Genomic DNA, 20,897 nt, shown 5'->3' with positions numbered 1-20,897 from the left:
TTTATTATGAAGTACACGTTAATAGCATTTAAAATTGTCATAAACATATGCAACAGAAATCTACTTAGTTTACTTTGTTATTTCATACTTTGAGAAATAAACTCGATAGTAGGACTCAAATAATAAACATAACATTCGTAAAAATTGACATTTGTGATTAGTAACACTTTCAAGATTTTGAATTAAGTCATAAAAAGTTACATATATTAATTTTCGTTAGCAATTATTTAAGAATATTTGTGCACCTCTCTAATTAATATTCTTCTAGACTTATAGTTCATTATCGATTTATTTACAAAAGAGACGGTGAGTTTATTTCATTACTAAGTGTCATTAATGTATATTTTGTTTACAGCAAGAAGATGCGTCAATTGAAAGGAAAGACAAAAGAAACAAATAAACAGAAGAAAGAAAGGAAAAAGGAATTTCTAGAGAACAAACAGCGTGTTTTTACAGTTGTGTTACCAACCATTGCTGCAATATTTGTTGTAATAGCAGCATATGTTTATGTTAAAACCCGTCCAAAAGTTGTTGAGTATTAATTGGCATGTGTTCATTATTGATCATTAAACCACAATACACAATGTATTTTGAGAATGCTTGGACAGTTCCTTGATACATTTGTACAATTAAATAAGAATTATTTAAATAAGAAAGCAGATTTGAATGTCTGCTCATGGCACTTCATTCCTAACATTCTATAATCAAATATAGACATTGTGCATTAATTGTATGACTTTTACAAAATATTTTTCACGCTAAATGTTATATGATATTGGGATATATGTATATGTATATATATATATACCAATTAAGGGAATATAATTAAGACATTATTATATAAAAAGAAGTAATATTGTGCTATTATTGAAAGATCTGTATGTAACAAAATAGTTAGCTTTCAAATTTGTATATTAAATTGCAATTTATTGCATTTTCTCAAATGCAATTTTATAAAAGATGATTAATTTTAGTAAAAAGTTATTCCAATATAAAAATGTAATTCCAAAGATGTTGCATTTTTAGCACAATACAGATGTTTTCCACATGAATTATTTTACATAGATTTATGAACTATCCAGTAATTTTACTATTCTTTAAAATAAGAATAGAAAGTATTGTTTTATAAAATATTTGCATAATAAACATGAATATAAAGTAATTTTAATGTACATTTATTTCTAAAATTATTTTTTTGCATTACAGTTTTCCCTCTTTTTTTGCATATTGTATATTGTTTTTCTCTCTTTATTTTTTAATGATTTTCAAGTATATATTTTTTTTCATAGACAATATTCCATCTGTGTCAGTATTTAATAAATTATAAATATGTAACTTACGGTTGTAAAAAGGTTGAGAATCACTGCGTTAGCCACATTATATACACCCTTATGGTCTAAGCATACACCAATAGGAAGTTAACACGAACATAGATGTACACGCGTGTATTGAACTTTCGGTATCTATTTCTTTGCAGATTGAGCACTTTATTATTATTTTAAAAATGAAAGAAAATTTCATTTATTTCTCATTTGTAATTTCATTCGTGATAGTTATACTCTGGACAAGTTCTGTAAAAGGTATATTAATATTTATTGTGCTTTCTTTGAAACGTCAAAATCAAGTACAGTGGCATATATTTCAAAATATTACCAATATTTTAAATAAAGTTAATAAATTGGTATATCTTATACTTTGAAAAATTTTTAGATTTATTATTCTAAATTATATTATTATTATAGAATAGTTTATTAAATTCATTGATATTTCTTTCTGCTAACCTATTTTCTTTTGTTTTCTTTTTTATATTAATCAAAATTTTATAACTAAGCGTCTTTATAAATATTATTCATTTTAATGTATTACATACAATTGTTTTATATTACACACAAAGTATTTATGTGATTTAATTGCACATTGTTCTTAAGAAAAGTTATTGTAAAATTTATAAATAAGAGAATATGTATATATACAGCTAAAGGAACACAACATGTGACGTGTGGTTCTACTTTAAAATTAATGAATGTGGATTATAAAGTAAGATTACATTCTCATGACATAAAGTATGGAAGTGGAAGTGGTCAACAATCAGTAACAGGAACTTCAGCAAAAGAAGATGGAAATTCTTATTGGCTTGTAAAAGCAGGAACAAAGAAACAGTGTACTAGAGGGTAAGAATCTAAGGTGGTAATATATCATTTATCTTTTAACAATAATTACAACAATTTTTGATAGAACGCCGATCAAATGTGGAGATATTATAAGACTAGAACATATAGCAACAAAAAAGAATCTTCATTCACATCGTGTTAGTTCACCACTTAGTGGTAAACAAGAAATATCTGCTTATGGTGACAATAAGGGAGAAGGTGACAATGGCGACAATTGGCTTTTAGTATGTCAGATTGAATTTTGGAAGAGAGATGAACCTGTTATGTTAAATCATGTAGATACAGATACGTAAGTTTTCCATATTTTTATGGCTGTATGTAAGAAAGAATTTTTGAAATATTAAAAATATTTTTATTCTATAGATACTTAGCAGTGAGTGGGAGAGTTTATGGTAACCCTATTACTGGTCAGACTGAAGTAGTGGGTGAATATTCTGCTAGGTCTCCTCATGTTGAATGGGTAACAACAGAAGGAGTATTTATTCACCCTAATGACTTTAAAGCTCAACACCATACACATACAGAATTATAAAGCAAATTCTTTAGTTAGATACAAAATTTTTTATGGCAATAGTCTTATAAAAAAATAATTCTATATAAACTGAAATTATGTAAAAAGATCAGTATCTGATTACTCTACATCTCTATAGAGAAAGATTCTTTTTAATAGTATAAAAATAATTTATATGATCTTATATAATATATAAGAAGATAATTCCATTATTAATAATTTTCAAAAAAAATTGTATATTGCCAAAAAATTACTGTTACCTATTTTTATGATCTAGACAACAGCTAAATAAAATGAATAATTCTGATTGCTTTTGTTATGATCTTTATTGTATGTGTGAATGTAATAACAAAAAATTATTTCATGATACTGTATTTATGAAAATTTATATGAAGAGTGCAGTATGATTCGTGCAGATGTATAAATGTGTAAATGTATTAAATAGATGTGATATTTATTACAATATAATACAATTTACAGTAAATAAGAAACGTGTATTTCATTGTATGTATACACATTTTTGAAAAGATGTATAAACATATTTTAATAATTAGTTGTTGTAATAAGTGTTTCCATTTTGCATTATATTTGCTTTAATTCATATTTCCCATTAAGGTCTCTAGTCCCTATAAGACCGTTATATGGGAAAATAATATTTGAAAGGCCATAATTTCCAAAAATTTCTCTTAAAGTTTGTTTTCCTGATATATTTGCATACCGCTGTTTACCTGACATACAACTATGCAATTTCCATGTTGCATATACCAAACAAATACACAAGATAGAGACTAATATATCAAACATTGTTACAAGTAGTATGTAAGTATTTTCTCTAGAATGTAATAATCTAACAAGAGCAATAGGAAAACAGAAATTCAAAAATATATTGAAGGAATCCGTATCTGTTCTTACTACACGATTAATATTGTCATATAAGTATGGCCCAAGAGTACACAATGAATATATACACGTTAGAGATGTATAAAAACAAAATAGAATAAAATTACCTATATTTTGTCTTAATATACAAGCACCCAAGAAAAAACAATGATGATCACGAAAATGGAAGCACTTCCTACAAAAAACACAATGCTGTGTTGGTTTGCATGTATAAATAATACATTTTTCGCAATACCAATATTTATATTCAACATTATCTTCTGCCTTATTATATATTAATAACTTCTTTCCCATAGTTTTAACTTCCATAATTGTTGCGTTATGACTTATAGTATATACCGAATACCAATTCAGATATACTTGAACACAAAAAAAGATGAAAACTGGAGTAAGCTTTTCATTAATATACGTTGTTAGAGTGATAACAGCTATACTATATATCAATGCAATAAATGGACAAATTTTTACAATAATTTGTGGGAATGCTTTCATATTTTCTAATTCTTTCTAACGTTATTTATATAGCAAAAATTTGAATGAAATATAATGAATTTGAAATTGTTGTCTCCTTCACATTCTTCCTTATTATTTTTATGTTAATCCATTATAATTTTAGTACGAATATATTTTGCCTTTTCCTGCAAAAGGAAAGATATTACACAAATTTTTCTGTTTGCTTTTTATATCTTAATAATACAATAAAAGTTTGACTTTTATTTCTATAACCTTTTAATAGTTACTACATAGACTAAGAGAAAGATGTTTGATCACAAAATTCGAAACATTGATTAATTTATTTTTTAGAAAACAAATATCCACAATAAATATTCAAAATATACATTAAAATATATATTCAATGGTAGGTTATAAGTCAATTGTTACTGGTTATAACCCCTTCAATATAATTGCAAATATTTTAATAAAAAGGATTACCTTCTTTTAATAAAGGAACGCTGTTATTACAATAATATATATATATATATATATAATGTTAGTGGTATTCAGTTCTTTTATTTTTTCTACATATTCAGATATTCATAGAACATAATTATTTGGTAACTATGTTTAACTTGTAAGACTGCAGAAACTAATACCAGAGAGGAAATTTCTTCTCTGCCAATACTCCAAAAATACGAAGCATATAAAGTATGTAGAAATCATTAATCGAAATTACGAAGTTCTTAGTTGAGTTTTTAACATTATAATTGGAATAAAATATGAGAGAAAAGTTATTCTGTCAGTTGTTTATACATAAAAATGCATTTTGACTAAGCACTAATATTGATATCTAGGTGAATATTAATAAACAAGTTTGTTGTATAAAAACAATTATTTTTATTGATATATATATGCATACATTAAATGTGAAAAAATAGTAGATTTAATAAATAAAATAATAAAATTTTTGTCTAAAAATTTAACTCTTCATTTTACTAATTATGTAAGTTTTTGAGGATACTTTTGAATACAATCAAGTAGTATAAAAATAAGCTTAAATTATACATATTTTTAAATAAATGGGTAATTTCAAAAATAAAAATTTAATGAATTTCAAGATACATTTAGCAATTAAATATATTCTTTTTGAATATATCACGTACTAAATAGATTTCTCTTCACTGATTTTTTTATACATATTTATACATTTATTTTTTATTATGCTCAAACTTTGTACATTTTTTGTAATGAGAAATCGAACTTTGAATTTGTATGTTATGTTTATAAACATATATATAGTATTAAATAAGCACATTAAATGTATGTCATTTTTTTACAAAATTATTTTTCACTTTCTTTTATTTTCACTAAAAAGATGTAACTTTTTTAACTGGAAAATATAGAAAACGGTACTAACATATAAAAGGAAATTTTAGAAATATCGACGATTATTTACATTTAATTTACATTACCGATTTTATAATTTTTGTTCTATTATATACAATACATTCAATCTTCTTTGTTTACATGTAAAATGCTTTATAAATTGTGCATTGTTAATTCAAGTTCAGCCGTTTCGTATCATCTTAAACGTCAAAAGTAGCTTAGAGTGTATAGTTCTACACTATTATCCATTTTATCATGTAATCTAAAATTCTGTTTCCTAAAGAAAATTTATCTTGTACTTGTAGAACATAATATGAACATATTATGATTTTTATAAGTTATCAAAATATACTACTATAGTAAAATGCTTGTACAACTAGAACCTGAACCTCCAACTTGATGTGTTGGTAGACCATTTCAGTAAGTATGTGGTCTTCATTCATTGTTTTTTGATAATGATATTATTTAATGGTATTTACAAATCACGAAAGTTCACCAATGGGTGCATTTTGTAACCACAAATCATGTATGAAATTATATAAATCATCACTAACAGCCACCTGTGTAAATTGTTATAATAATTTTCAATTATTTTAGAAAAATATCATGTAAATGTAAACATTTATTGAAACTTACTTTATATGGTGTAGGATTTAAATTTCTTTTGTGATCATTTCTGAGTGTTTTTAATGACTCTTGAACTCTATTTCGTATTTCTTGTAATGTAGGCAAAGGTTGGCATAATTTACCATTTTTCCAGTATACCTAAATGTTTGTAAAAAAGTATTGTAAATCTATAAAAATATTATAAAATCGTGCTTATAAACGTTGATACTTGATCAATTTACCTTATGCAATGATTCCACTCGCGATGGAATAACATAAGCTCTTTTTGATTCTTGGAAAGGATGCCTACAAAGAACTTTATGTTTTACTTGTGGAACTTCTTCTGTTGATCTTTGTAACAGATCAATCAAAGCATATCCATCCGCTCCGTATAATCTGAATGCATCTTTCTTTCCTGGTATTGTTACTTTACCAACTTCTTGACTGAGTTTAATTCTAGGTTGGCCATTAATTTCAACCATTTTATAAACGCAACCTAATGCTGGTTGCCTTTGACATGTTACCAAATGTGTCCCAATTCCAAAGCAATCGATCTTATGATTCTATAAAAGAACACCCTTTATAAGAAGCAAAAAAATTTGTTGCAAAATAAAGTTGAGATTTCTTTCATGTATATTTATTTACCTGCTCATTTAAACTCAGAATAGTCTCCTCGTTAATATCATTTGACGCACAGATTGTTAATTTTGCAAACCAAGGTATATTGTATTTGATGGCAATTCTTTCGAAAATATTTCTCGCCGTATTACTTAAATACGCCAAATCACCGCTATCAATTCTTATACCAACTGCTTTATAACCCAAGTCATTTAAAGCTAGTGCCACTGCACAAAAATTTAGAAGACCACTCCTGAGTAAAAAATTTACTTATATATTACACATATAAATTGTACAAATGTAAAAATATACGAAAGACATTATCAATTATACATGCATTTATATGGTATTATGAATGGTATTATATAGCATTATGGAGTCTGAAGCATAATGTAAGTACACAATTATTTTGTATTTTATGAAAAATATATACATATTGTAGATTCTTTAAATAATATTAAAATCTACTACTATTAATACCGTAAAGTATATAATATGTACTATTATTAATTAAATGAAATACATGACTTTTTAATGGTTTTATATGAGTTGTAATAGGAAATGTGAATAAAATATGAATTATTAAATTACATGCAAGCTATCAATTTTAAGATTATGCTAATTATGATACAACAGGAGAAAATTTTGTGTTAGTAAAGTAGTTCTTTCATTTTATTAGCATATTCCCTTTTTATCATTGTATGTTTTTCATGATTTTTAGTTAACATCATTTTATTATTAATACAATTCAAACAGTTAATTGTTATTTTTTTACATGGCTGAATTGGGAAGGGTACTATATAAGGTCGTATGTAGTATAAGATTTACAAAATTTTGTACAAAATAACATACAATTTTGCAGATCCTTTATTACTGTTTTACGAAAAGAAACAAGCAACGATTTATAAATTTGCCCGCTTTACAGAATTTCGATTTTTCTTATAAATCAATTACATTGAATTAAATAGAATAATATTGCATTTGAAATATGATTGAGTGCATTACATAGCTTTAATTTAAAGTTATTAAGATAAAATTTAACAAAATGAATATTAAATAAACATTAAATTAAATTTTAATAATTTATACTTATTATTCATGAAAATAATTAAGTGATTAATTATGTTTGCTAAATGAAAAATATGATGATTTATCCTGCAAAGCAGACAAGGAGGATAATATCGTACCTCACATAGAGCTCACCCAATTCGCCTTGACTTAATAAGCCATTCTTGTCATGAGAAGCCGATTCTGATATAATTGGATTGTTTCTGACACCATTTTGGGCATGTGTATTGGACCCATTTGTTAGACGTTTATTCTTTACATTTAGGCTGGCTATACATGCCTGTCTCTTGGCCGAGGATTCGATGCTATAAACACACTCCTGTTAAGCTACAGTGTGTATATGTTTCATCATGCCTGCTTTGTGAATTATTAATTAGTGTACTAATACACATATCAAACCCAATTAAATGTACTTTTAGTTAAAAGTAAAATTAGTCACAAAATATCTTGAATATCTAGTACATTTTTTGTTTCTCTTTTCCCAGAATATTTTATAGAATTTATTATCTTTAATCTTTATAAAACAATTTTAAAAAGTTTATAGTATTATTTTAGAGCTACTCATATAAAACCATATAAATAATAGATATTTATACACTTAAATTTAAGTATAGATACTTTTGCTAAATATTTTTAGTTATCTATTCTTTTCACTACTTTATATTTATGCATATCAAAAACAGCACGAACATTAATATTTAAATTAGGTACTATAAGCTTGCAATTAGCAGAAGGTCCTATAAATAAATTAATAAAGAGTAGAGAATATTATTGAACATATTAATACAGCTAACATAGAAACATGGCATTGTACATTTAGATAATATTCCGAATGTATACATACATGCAAATAGTCAAATATGCATACAAATATTAAGAAAATATATATATTCATTTCTATATACCAAATATGCAAAACAAGAGTTCAAAAGAGTTAAGAAGAAGGTGAAATAAAAAAGATATAGATCAAGTAAGCAAAATATTATACCTTTTCACATCATATGTATCTACAAGAGCAACAAATCGTTGAGGGTAAGCAATGGCATAACTAATTAAAGCTGCTAATTCTCCACTAGAAGCTTCAGAAACTAATGTTCCTACATCAGCTGCAATAGAATTCCGATATTTGTAAGCCAATTCTAAAAGGTCATAAACTTGTCCTGTTCCTTTATGTGCCAAAGTCTGAAAAAAATATATAACACATTAAAATGAAATACAATTTCATTCAAAAAAGTTAATTAATAAATAATATTAGCGAACCTTTTCTTGCAAATCATCAATGCCAGTGAAAGATGTAATATATGAATGTGCATGTGTTCCACTTACAGGAATATTATAAAGTTTTCCTGCTAAAACATTACTTGTACCATCAAAACCACCTGGAAAATATTAATTTTTTTTAGCAGAAGGTAAAGGGAGATATTGATTAAAATATATCTTCAGAATAATATATGTTATCGCTAATACATTAAAAAAAAAAAAGAAATAGGTACATCTTAAATATTTGTTCATTATAATTAATTCAGAAAACAAGGGAAAGAACTTGTATTTAATACCATTCATTGTTTCATTCAATTTAATTTTGTTCTAGATATGAATTTTTCATAAAACGTGAAACAGCTATGTATATAAAAATATATTTAACTTATTTTAAACTATTATCTATCACCAATATGGTACAAACTATTAAAGAATGATGCTGTTTGTTGATTGTTACTTGAGAAATTATAAAGCAAATGATGTTAAGAAGAAATAATACATGTTTTATAAATGTATATGAATATTCTTACTGTATGGAATAAATAATGTAATAAAATGTAATGTAAAATATATAAAATAATATAAAGTAAAATGTAATGTAATAAAATAATGTAATAATGCGATATATTGAATAGTTTAAATATAATGTTTTATGATTTGAAAAGAAATGAATTTAACTGAGTACTACATTGAGATTTTAAAATAAAATAAAAGGAAATAAATATATAAGAAATATTTACCAATATAGCTATATTTAGAGGCACTTAAACCGCCATCAGGACCCTGAGCTCTTCGAAGACCAAATTCTAGTAATGTTATATTTTTCCCAGCAACCATACGATATCTAGCTGCATTAGTTGCCATTAAACTTGCATAGTTAACTAATGTCAACAGTGTTGTTTCCAAAAGTTGTACCATTATTAATGGACCTTCTACTCTTAGTAATGGTATTCTGCATAAAATATCAATTTGTATTGAGGTTTTAACTTATTAAGATTTGATGTTTCATCAAATATGTAATGTTGATAAGCATTGGAACATTAACTCTAACTGCTGTCATAAGAGCAAGAAAAAGTTTCCTAAACGATGATAATGATGATGATGATTAACATAACTGAATATTATTTGCATGATGCATGCAACTTTTAAGAAATTTTTAACTAACCTTGGAAAAACAACTGAACCTTCTTCCATAGCATATATTGTCACATCTTTTGGGGTCAAATCTTTCAAATATTCAAAAAACTTTTGATCAACTGACGATGGCATTGTTGACTTCAAGTACTTAATGTCTGTATAATTTAATATTAATTATAAATCTCGAAGGATTCTTTAAATGTAGAGATTTAAATAATAGATACATACCACTAGAGGAATAACGAAATTTTTCTAAAAATTTCATACATTCTTCTAGTCCAGCAAAGATTGTGAATTCGCCTTGGAAAGGATTTTTGCGGAAATATAAATCAAATACAGCATGATCATTCATTTTTTGACTTTTCCAATAAGCGTATGCCATTGTAATTTGGTACAAGTCTAAAATTCAAAATGATGTAAACAAACATTATCTCATACATTATCTAAATAATATTCTGACATTTACAATAACAAACTCTAATTTTAATTAGAGATTTATTACATTACAAAATAATATGTTATTTTTGTATTAAAATACAATTTCTTTTTATTAGCAAAATAATTAACTATATGCAGAGCAATCCTGTACAAAAAATATTTTTATCAATTGGAATTACATAGATTAAAGGAACAGTTCTATGATTAAGATACTGAGTTTTAATTCTTAAAGAAAATACAAGCGGAAGAATTTTCGCTATTCGTGTGTATCACACACTGAAACACCACGTGTTATATCATGACTTAATATATCTATTAAGTAAACGATAAGATAAAATAGATCTGCACGTTTTAAGGTTACTTCTTTTTAACATTGTTTTTTGCAATTATTAACAATTGTAAACAAATACAGAGAGCAAGTACCTGTTAAAAGTGGTTGTACCACACAATTTTGACGTGAATGACACCATGATTTATTCTCGTTATCTGACATTTTTCTTAAAAATTTTAGTGATTTAACTGAAGGTGTTAATGAAAGGAAAAAAAATTGTAAGATAGCTTTTTCTCTTGATAATAATGAATGTTACACCATTCACTGAACAACAACGGTCAAGCACCGTTACCGACGAACTAGCATGTTTCGACGGTGAACTCCGTATTATACGCTCCGCGTATTCTCAGAATCGATAGGAACGTTTGAAGGACGTTATGAACGACGCGACTTGTTATTCCGCCATTTCCACCAATAGTAAGGGCTCCTCTTAAGAAACTGCTAGAAATTATGTTGCCACTTTAGTACTAGTACGTAAATGCGCAGAAAAAGAGTGATGAATTTTCTCTGTGCTATCATTAAATTCTTTCCCTTTTTTTCTTTTATCCCTCTTTTCATCGTGTGGATTACAATCAACCTATTCATCGAATATTTTGAACGAATCTTATTTTAGAAAACATAAAATTTGTCATCTGTGAATGATTTCATGTAACTTGATTTATATGTACTGCTAAATTATCATCATGGATCATGGATTAACAGTTAAGTAGCAATCTTAGATGTGTAGCAGTTTAAGATAAGTTGAATATACAAACATATTTGCACGGTCTGACTTACCGCTCTATGATACTACTGAAGTCAGTACAAATACGCTGCGACTATGATGTAACTTAATGTTAAATTACTATTAAAAGCCAAATATGTTCATTATGTACATTTTTAAATTTCCATTGCTATACATATAAATCCATATAATTGTGTATATATCTTTATACAATGTTTAATGAAATTCATGAGAGATTCCAAGTTATATGATTGAAAGCTATTAAAAAATATAACATTTGTTTCTATTTAATGATGATAGCAGAGCCCTCTTGAACTATAAGTAACCAACTAATAACATTAGTGAATTTACAAATTACAAGTCGTAATTGTAGAATTCTATTACAGACGTGCAGTTTTTACAATTATAGGAGTTACAACTTTTATGTGTATTTTACAAGTGTTCATAGTAGAATGATTATTGTATGTTATAATTTAAGTAAGTGAGTAAAGTTTGTTTATCTGTTATGTAGCGTAAATTATATAATATGTATTATATAAATAAAAATTGTATAAAATAAAATATAGAATAAAGTTTCAGTGAAAATTAAGATATAGTGTGCATACAGTCCCAAATTAATTTTCTTGATTAGCTACAGTTTCATTAAAACAAAATTTATTATATATTGTCGATTCATTTTTTTATAAGGAAAAGAGGATCTTTGGTTGTATCACAATTCCAGGAATGCCTTGCATATACTTAAGTGTTTATAATATCTGTAATATAATATAATAGTTACAAGTTACAAATTACATTATATTACAGTTAACAGTAATATCTATATATCGACAAGTACAAATGAAAAATGAGAAATAATTTCTGTTTATAATTTAATCACGGCCATAATTCACTTTACAAATACTGTTCGATTCAAAAGAAAACATTTACAGATTATCATTTTATGCAATTTGTTTCGATAAAAGATTAATTTGTAAGTCAAATGAATTGCTATTTCTGACGCTCCTCCAGTTAACCAGACCAGATAAAATTGTGAAACAATTTGCAACATTCCCGTAGATAAGATTTTTTGGATACGTCTTTTTCGATTTGTATTGCATCATTTCTTTGTTTTGAAGATAGAACCGCGGTTAACGGTGTCATGCCACGAAAAGTACAATTATAGCACGAGACTTATGGCGATCGAGGCATCTTTCGATTAAACACAAACTTATCGTTAGGGGCAACATGTCCGTACACAACGACCTTGCCGTAATGATACAGCATTGCAGCTGTTCATTCTTCGATAGGAAACTTTTTTTAAACATTGAAAATTAACGTGTAACTTTGGAACAAACGCCTCGATCGCGTGCACTATGATGCAACTTTAAACTTGGATTCCTTTCGTATCTATCAATTTAATTGCGCCTTAAGTTCCATCGCTACGATGTTAACTACAAGTTACAACATTGTAGCCGTCGCGATTTTCAGATGCATATGTACTTATATGTGCATATGTGTATACTTATACAACAAATCACAAGTTACTTATCCATATTATTTCAACCAAACAACCTTAATATTTGCACTATGACAAATATCGAATAAAGATATCCTATCTTAACGAATTTATTCTAACGTGTTTTATTGAGGGAAACAAATTTTTCTTTCAATAAATCGCAATAATCAAAATCGTGATATATCGTGAATTACATTTTCGTAAAATGACCAAGAAGATTGACGCAAGGTTCTGATAAATTAATCAAAAGTATACGTATTTGAATTAAGTAATTACGTAAAAAACATCTAAATACATGTATCCAGTGGCACGATCACGGGAAGAAGTATACTGGCTTGTAACATTCTCGACTGTATATTAAATATACTTTTATAACATTAATCTTTTATTATGCACGAGCTTTAATGCTGACTCGAATAAGCAGGAAATCTTAACAATAGCATGACTTGCATATGTGCTTGATAACGACTGACTTATAAAGCTTATAAAGTTATCGAACTGTTCGACTTTTACGTGTTCATTCCGGCTCTGGATTGAAACCAAAGTAGATATATTTGAAGTGTTTGACTTCTTTAACTCGGTTAATTAAACTGAGCTAACATAGTTTGCATACGTCATATGATCGTTACTTCAGTTTCATCTTATCAGTGTAAACGTTTCAGTTTATTGACTTTAATTATTAATTTCTCTCTATCAGCGTTTACATTTCACATGAATTTTTCTTTGTTAATCTGTTAATCTCAATAATCAGTGAAATGAGTTTCTCTTCGACGCTCGACAATCATTGACCAAAAAGAATCTTATTCGTTCGTTATTCTTACAGATTAGTGCATTTTATAATTGAAAACGGATCCTCGTCGATTTTTTAGTTTTTAACTAATTAATACGCAGTAGAAAGAATAGTGATTAACGACGATTTAATTTGAACGCTGACTCACGTTTTCTTATGATCTCATATTATATATATATATATATATATATATATATATATATATATATATATATATATATACATATACATATGTATATATACAGTACAAAAGGCGAAAAGGTCAGACTAACGAATGAAAGTGATTACGCGGCGAGTACGTACCGGTTCTTACACGAATCTGACTAGAAAAAGGAGATTGAATTTTACCATTTCTATACATTTGCCACGATTATGTAAGAATTCTATCGCGTTTCTATTAAGTTCCATTTCATTGAGCATGTGAAATGCAATAAAGTCTTAAATATTTTCAGGGTAAAATATTACTAGCTTCTCTGAAATAACCAGCATTTCCCGACGCGACTGATTATTCATATACAATTATCATAATTTTTCACTAGAGTGTAAAGTACAAGAACATAGATATCGTGTCTAGATATCGTTTAATATATAGATGAAGGAAGCGATTTTCCGTCTGTTACATGTAATACGGTAAATATGAAATACGGATAAATACGGAAAAAGGATAAGGAAATTTTATGTAGTTATATGAGACATAAGACAAGACGTTGAGATAAAATCTATGATAAAGAATGATTAATTTTTATCAAGTTTTTGTTTTACCGAGTAGAACTGTAAAATTTCGAGTATTTTTACTGAATCGCGAAAAATCAATGATAAAGAACGCGTTTAATATATTCGAGTTCGCGTTCGTCCTGTTGGATGATTATTTAATGATTATATGAAATGAAAATGATAATTAAGCAAAGGATAGGACATAATGGAATGAAAGCGTAAACTTTTACCGCTGACCTTTTATACAATCATTTTATTATGTGTCACAATTGATATTATCGACAACTCATACCTCGAATCTACATATAATTATCCAATATTTGTCTGCCGGAATACACTACGTTAGTTCACTGCTTTACTGGCACTTCTGAGATATTGTTTTTTTCTAATTTAAACTCTAATCGCCTCTGTGTTACGTGAATTTTAAAAAAATACTCAATTTTTGACTCCTTATAGCAAGAGTTGAGCAAATCTATTTAAAAATATAGCACTAATAACTAAGACAAGATTTTTATAATTAATGTTTTATAAATAAAATAATTAAATTATAATAATTATATTATATTAATTTATATTATAAATTATATTAATTTTTATAAATAATATAATTAAATTTTATAAGATGTTTTTATAATTAATTAACGTAATACATAAGAATACACTGTTTAACATTGTCGACAACTATAACATAATCCGGAATCAATGTATTTGGCAGTATTAGGGTTAAAACGAAATTCAGAAGGGAGAAAGATAATTTGCTCATCCCTGCTTCAAAAACTAGATGTAAAAATTGAGCCGTGAGAACGAGATCATCTTTTCATTTTCTTTCTATCAAAAATTGATTATTTTCGCGGGTATATAATTATCCAATAATCTTCGTCTACTTAACTACGTAACTGGCAAGCGTCTGCAAAAAGGTAATTGCAAAATATACGATTGTATCTCTAAATAAGCTAGGGTGGCTGTTCGTCAAAGCTTCCGCATTATCAAATATTTTTTGTGTATAAAACGTGAGAAAATATTTTATCGAAACATTTATTTTTAAATACTTTTAAATATCATCTGATTTAAGAAATAATCTTAGAAACGAAGCTAAATACACGATGAAAAAGACCATTGAAATTTTTTTTAAATTGAATTCGATGTGTTAATTACAATACTATTCCATTCTTTCTTGGTCCATTTCATTTTCATTATGGCGAAAGCTTGGCCACCCTACTACACTAATTTAGCAATGGTAGCACGCAGTTACACACGGTTTCTTCCGTCTGTAAGTACTACTTCTTAATTACGTGATCGTCGTACATTATTCTGTGACCGTCCATTATCAAACATCCGCTTTTTTTGGAGTATCTAGCACGTGTGCGATGTATACGATACATATGGAAGCAGAGGCTATAATCCTCTACATTTAAATGACTTCTTCTCTAAAAACTCTTATCTAAAGTTTCCTAAAAGCTACTCAGACTTTAGTTAACATTTACTTTTCTTTAATCGTATATCTGTTTAAAAGAATAACATTATGATCGTTTGTAACGGTAGCTACAGCCTCTACATTATTCATTATACTTAATACTGTATTTTGAATAAACTAGACTCATCATCTTTCGTCACATACAGCCATTGATATTGTATACTAATCTCTTACATTTACGCAATTACTCTAATTTGACACAGAATTTCGTATACAGTCTTAACGTTACTTAATGATGATGTTGTTCATGTATTGTGCTAAAAATATGCCTTGAACTACAAAATTTTCTACTTTTATTCCCTAAAGAAATGCTTCCTTTTCCGGTTCTTTTCTTTTTTTCGCCTTTGGTCATTTTTTAATCATTTCGTAAATATAAATACTTTATCAAATATCATTAAACAGCTCTTTTTATATGGACAAAATAACACGTTCCTTTTTTCAGAACGTTCATCACCATTCAAATCCATTTACGTTATTCGTAAGAATAAAATAAAATCGTTCCTTCGGTGACACAACAATCGTGAAATAAATATCAAATAATTTCAACGTCCAACCCTTTGTACCTTTTGTCTCTTGAAAATATACTAAGTACATGTTGCTTAAAAATATCACATACAATATACAGAGTACCCGTTCAAGGTTTCAAAAAATATTGTAAATTCCTTATTCGTATTTAAATATTAAAAAAAATTATATTTTGTCAAATTTAGACCAAATTGTCAAATTTAGACCAAATTTTGAGCGTACGGAAATAAGTAGTCACGTTACTATTATTATTTTGTTTTATATCTACAATATCCAATACATATATACTTAAACCCATCGGATATGACTGAATTTTCTAATATACCACCGATTTATAAAAAATCACAGTTATCTTACGTTTACTAAATTTTCTTTACTAGTCAATTTTTTACGCAAATTACGAGAGATACACTTTAATCTTAATTTTAAAGTTTAATACTTCATTGTGCTCATTACCGATGGGTTAATTTGTATTACATTGAAAATTATTTGAATAATACTGCTCTTCGACTGAATAATGTTCGACATTACGTCGTTAACGATGGGCATGTAAAATAAAATTTTACTTTACGTATAACTTTTAACGATCGCATTGTCATAAAATCGTTTTTAAGAAATGGTAGCAAGGGTGGTCTATAACTTCTACCCTTAAATATGCAGAAGAAAATGTATACAAGTTAAATATTGATAAACGGTAAAAAATACGAATTTCTTATTTTAACTAGAAAGTTTAAAACCTATCGTTATTATCACTTGTACTATATATGAGTCAATAAATAATAATCACTAAATTCATCAACAACAATGGAAGTATATCAAGTTTGATAACATCAATAAGTTAAAAAATTAAGAAAAATATATATTTGTTTCTATTTTATAATATGTAAAGAAGACCTAGTTACGCCATAAGAACAAACAACTAAGTGCTTGTCAATAACAATAAGTACCTAATACTATGTTCAAACGACTCAATTAAAGTATACAAAAGTTCCGTTGCTCCTTGCGTTTTAGCACCATTAATATTCAAAATTAAAGCTCATGTTTCTCATTCCAATAGCTAATACACATGGATACGATAATATCATAAAGTATTTTATTTTTCTAAAACCATTCTTCGTATTGGCTACCCATGGTTCATCTCATTAAATCTGCTGCTCTTTGTCTATCTCGATGTACTTCTCGAGGATGCATTCTTTTACGATGTGAGAAACAATTTCCAGAACTCGCGAAAGCTTTCGGACAATATGGACATTGATAAGGCCTTGCACCTGTATGTTGATTTATGTGAAACTTTAAATCTTGATTTCTTTTAAAGGTTTTATCACAAAGAGGACACGCGTGCGGCCTCAAATCCGAGTGCGTTATACTATGAGCTCGTAATGTAGAATTTGTTGGATAAACTCTCCCACATACATTGCATGGAAATTGTATTCCACCATGATACTCCTTGTGTCTGAATAAATTTGACTGTGTTTTAAAGCTGTAATGCAATGAGCACTTTTATTAATAGTCACTTTATTGGATACTCAATCAAATTTAACTGAAGTACTCACATTCTACCACATATGTCACAACCATATTTTCCCTTAGGCCGATGAGTTTCCAAATGTACTTTTAGATTTCCTTTAGTAGAAATTTTTTTACTACAAATTGGACAGATAAAATTGCTTGATGAATTATTATCGGTATTCATATGAAGTACACCATTAGTAGAATAAACTTGTTGGGATCTTAAAATAGGCTTCCCATCAAGTCGTTTATCTTTAGGCAAATGAGACCATAAATGATTTTGTAAACCAATTTGAGATATAAAGGATCGAGCACATATTGTACATTCATGAGGTTTAGTTGATACATTAGAAATAAGTTCTTCAGTATCTTCTTGTAATTTATCATTGCTCTCTTCTTTTGTTTCCTTTTTTATTTCATCAATTCTATAGGAGATAAATGCAATTGAGTAAATATATAATCATACATGTTAAGAAGATACTATACCATGTTTTGTTATGTTAATATAAATATTCTTACTTATTTGTTAATGGTAATGGTTCTGGGGAGTTTGTTTTTGTTATTATTTCTTCTGTATCAGATGCTTCTGAAGTTTCTGATGCTGAATTCTCCATACCATACTGTAAAAATAACATTGGGTCTACCTTGACTTCCATTTCTTCCATACTTGGAGTATGACATTTATCTTCTTGTGACATTAATTCTGATGGTCCCAGTGGTTCGCCTTCAGCCAAAATTTCTATTGCCCCCTAGAAGATGATGACTGTTAAATAAATATCTACAAAATAAATTAAAGCATATAATGATTGTAATATACTTTTGTTAATATTGTATGTAATAATCCCCGGTCTTCTATCCTCCTTGTGTTTTGCACATCTTTAACACTTTCTCTTTCTACATCCTGTATATTTGTATCATCACTGTTACTATATAACTGAGATTTTAACTTCTCTTGCGTTCTATATGCCATCATAGCAAAGCGATGAATACTTTCTAATCTTTTAATGCACGTAACACATACCATTTTTGATAATTTATCTTCAGAGGACACCTACAACACAACATAATTACAGTATTGATAATAAACTGATATAAGAATAAAAAGTACAAAAAATATGATATAGAAAAATAGTGATTAGAAATTAATGAAAGTATTAAAAATTATTGAAATAATAAGAAAAATCAACATTTTTAATATTTCATTATTTATTGAAACAAATTTTTTAAACATTGAAAATGCAAGAAAATTTTTAATAAAAAATCGATTTTAAATTATTTGTAAAATTAATAAATTTTATTTACTTTATTATAAAACAAATGATGTGTGTTTTCTGCCAGTTTCTTTTTTCATACGAAAAATAACCTGAATTTTATCTTAATAATTCATTTTGTTTATTTTAATCTTAAAAATGTTTTTTAATATTCAAATTTTATTAAATATTTCATTTACAATTTTTCTTTATCGGAAAATTACGCATTATTTATGAATTATTATATGAATAGAATTATATTTATAGATGCGCTAGTTATATAGTGCATATAGCATACTTATCGTAATCAATAAAATGCTAATTTTTAACACTTCTGTATTCCCATCAAAATGGATTCTTCCATTTTCCTAATTATGGATATTCGATTATTCCGAATGCAATGTATACACATCAGAATTATAATTACGTTAATTTTCACATTAATTTACATAAATACATAAAATATATCGTTTTGTTTAAAATTTATTTTTAAATACAGATGATTTTACAATACGATTTTTCATTAATCAACCGAATTAAATTGTAAACAATAATAAAATAATAATTTCTACGTGAGTTAATTACTTTACATGCATTATTTCTAATGTCTTATTTGCCCAAAAAGATGTATTTCGAACTGGTATCGATGCTGTGGCATTTTACAAAATTTCGAAGTTCTGTAACAGTTCTCAAATTTTTGAGATAAATATACATGTATCTCTTGACATGTACAGAAAACAGGATACAGACGGGATTGAGCGCGAAACATCCGGCAACGGGGTACCAAGTGGAGTTTTCGAAAAAAAATCCGCACACATGTTAGGCCTACACACGAAACTGTATGTTATACATGTAGGCGCGCATACAGCGGCGATCGCGCTGATTTACACGGAGCGGAGAAAGACTTACCAAGATGTAGAGATATTTTCGTATTTTGGTCTGCAGGTAGTGCCGTCTACCATCCTCAGCGAAAATGTGGACCCCGTCGTTTCTTGGTATGTCACTAGCACAAATTCGGCAGTGGATCTCGTCCTCCCGATCGCGCTCGAAATCGCGACTCGCCGTACCCATTTCAAAAAGAAAGAAAAAAAAATATGACGAGATATCACCACGCTAAGGAAATATTTTTTTTTTCTCACTAATTTATATGTACAAGCACGATTTAAAAATGATTTATGTTAAATGATTCACGCGGCCCCGTTTCACAATGTTAAATTCATTGCTTATTGCTTATTTTCCCTCCCTTTCGTTATCTTAGCACCGCGATGGAAAAACGTCGGAAACGTCCGATATAAAACTTTCAGCAATGCATCTTTACGACGTGCCAGCGTGTCTGAGAGGGTTGATTATTCTAACGATTTTTTTTACTTATGAGTCTCCCGGATTGGGTGAGATTACTCCAGCACAACGTTGACGCTTTAAAAACGACGTCGGCGCCGGGCGTCGGCGTCTCTCCCGAAACGAGTGCTCAATACAAAATATATAATAGCATTCGTCGATTTGAAAAACATATGTATATATCCAATTGTTTTATTTATGGATTCCGGTCGTA

General features: G+C 27.6%; 4 protein-coding genes across 9 annotated transcripts; 1 reads left to right on the top strand and 3 right to left on the bottom strand.

The window, feature by feature from the left end:
- The first annotated feature begins 1,393 nt into the window (after positions 1-1,393).
- LOC138179165 (stromal cell-derived factor 2) lies at positions 1,394-2,998 on the top strand. The gene is made up of 4 exons (XM_069111678.1): positions 1,394-1,580; positions 1,976-2,171; positions 2,236-2,460; positions 2,535-2,998. The coding sequence occupies exons 1-4, from the start codon at positions 1,505-1,507 to the stop codon at positions 2,701-2,703; spliced, it is 666 nt and encodes a 221-aa protein (XP_068967779.1). The 5' UTR covers positions 1,394-1,504; the 3' UTR covers positions 2,704-2,998.
- Positions 2,999-3,020: 22 nt separating this feature from the next.
- LOC138179164 (palmitoyltransferase ZDHHC22-like) lies at positions 3,021-4,706 on the bottom strand. Of its 2 annotated transcripts, none has more exons than XM_069111676.1 (2): positions 4,516-4,706; positions 3,021-4,220 (listed from the first exon to the last, which is right to left on the bottom strand). In XM_069111676.1, exon 2 carries the CDS (start codon positions 4,072-4,074, stop codon positions 3,265-3,267), a length of 810 nt encoding a protein of 269 aa, XP_068967777.1. In that variant the 5' UTR covers positions 4,075-4,220; positions 4,516-4,706; the 3' UTR covers positions 3,021-3,264. The 2 variants fall into 2 exon arrangements, with proteins under 2 accessions (XP_068967777.1, XP_068967778.1); XM_069111677.1 differs by lacking the exon at positions 4,516-4,706 and adding an exon at positions 4,309-4,395.
- A 581-nt stretch (positions 4,707-5,287) lies between these two features.
- Positions 5,288-11,630, bottom strand: Naprt (nicotinate phosphoribosyltransferase). 2 transcript variants are annotated; one of them, XM_069112062.1, is made up of 11 exons: positions 10,957-11,630; positions 10,324-10,494; positions 10,124-10,250; positions 9,699-9,910; positions 8,959-9,077; positions 8,687-8,880; positions 7,818-8,003; positions 6,658-6,883; positions 6,255-6,575; positions 6,043-6,171; positions 5,288-5,966 (listed from the first exon to the last, which is right to left on the bottom strand). In XM_069112062.1, the coding sequence occupies exons 1-11, from the start codon at positions 11,024-11,026 to the stop codon at positions 5,889-5,891; spliced, it is 1,833 nt and encodes a 610-aa protein (XP_068968163.1). In that variant the 5' UTR covers positions 11,027-11,630; the 3' UTR covers positions 5,288-5,888. The 2 variants fall into 2 exon arrangements, with proteins under 2 accessions (XP_068968163.1, XP_068968164.1); XM_069112063.1 differs by lacking the exon at positions 7,818-8,003 and having other exon boundaries at positions 10,957-11,628.
- Positions 11,631-14,824: 3,194 nt separating this feature from the next.
- On the bottom strand, positions 14,825-20,420 carry LOC138179365 (serendipity locus protein H-1). Of its 4 annotated transcripts, XM_069112065.1 has the most exons (6): positions 20,255-20,420; positions 19,117-19,146; positions 18,913-18,996; positions 18,615-18,844; positions 18,140-18,520; positions 14,825-18,066 (listed from the first exon to the last, which is right to left on the bottom strand). In XM_069112065.1, exons 1-6 carry the CDS (start codon positions 20,414-20,416, stop codon positions 17,721-17,723), a joined length of 1,233 nt encoding a protein of 410 aa, XP_068968166.1. In that variant the 5' UTR covers positions 20,417-20,420; the 3' UTR covers positions 14,825-17,720. The 4 variants fall into 4 exon arrangements, with proteins under 4 accessions (XP_068968166.1, XP_068968165.1, XP_068968168.1 ...); XM_069112064.1 differs by having other exon boundaries at positions 18,913-19,146; XM_069112067.1 differs by lacking the exon at positions 20,255-20,420 and adding an exon at positions 19,931-20,151 and having other exon boundaries at positions 18,913-19,146.
- Between the last annotated feature and the right edge of the window lie 477 nt (positions 20,421-20,897).

The sequence above is a fragment of the Bombus flavifrons genome, chromosome 4 (genome assembly GCF_040668555.2).
Source record: "Bombus flavifrons isolate JBK064 chromosome 4, iyBomFlav1_principal, whole genome shotgun sequence".
Taxonomy (NCBI): Eukaryota; Metazoa; Arthropoda; class Insecta; order Hymenoptera; family Apidae; genus Bombus; species Bombus flavifrons.
This window is presented reverse-complemented; position numbering and strand designations above follow the sequence as displayed.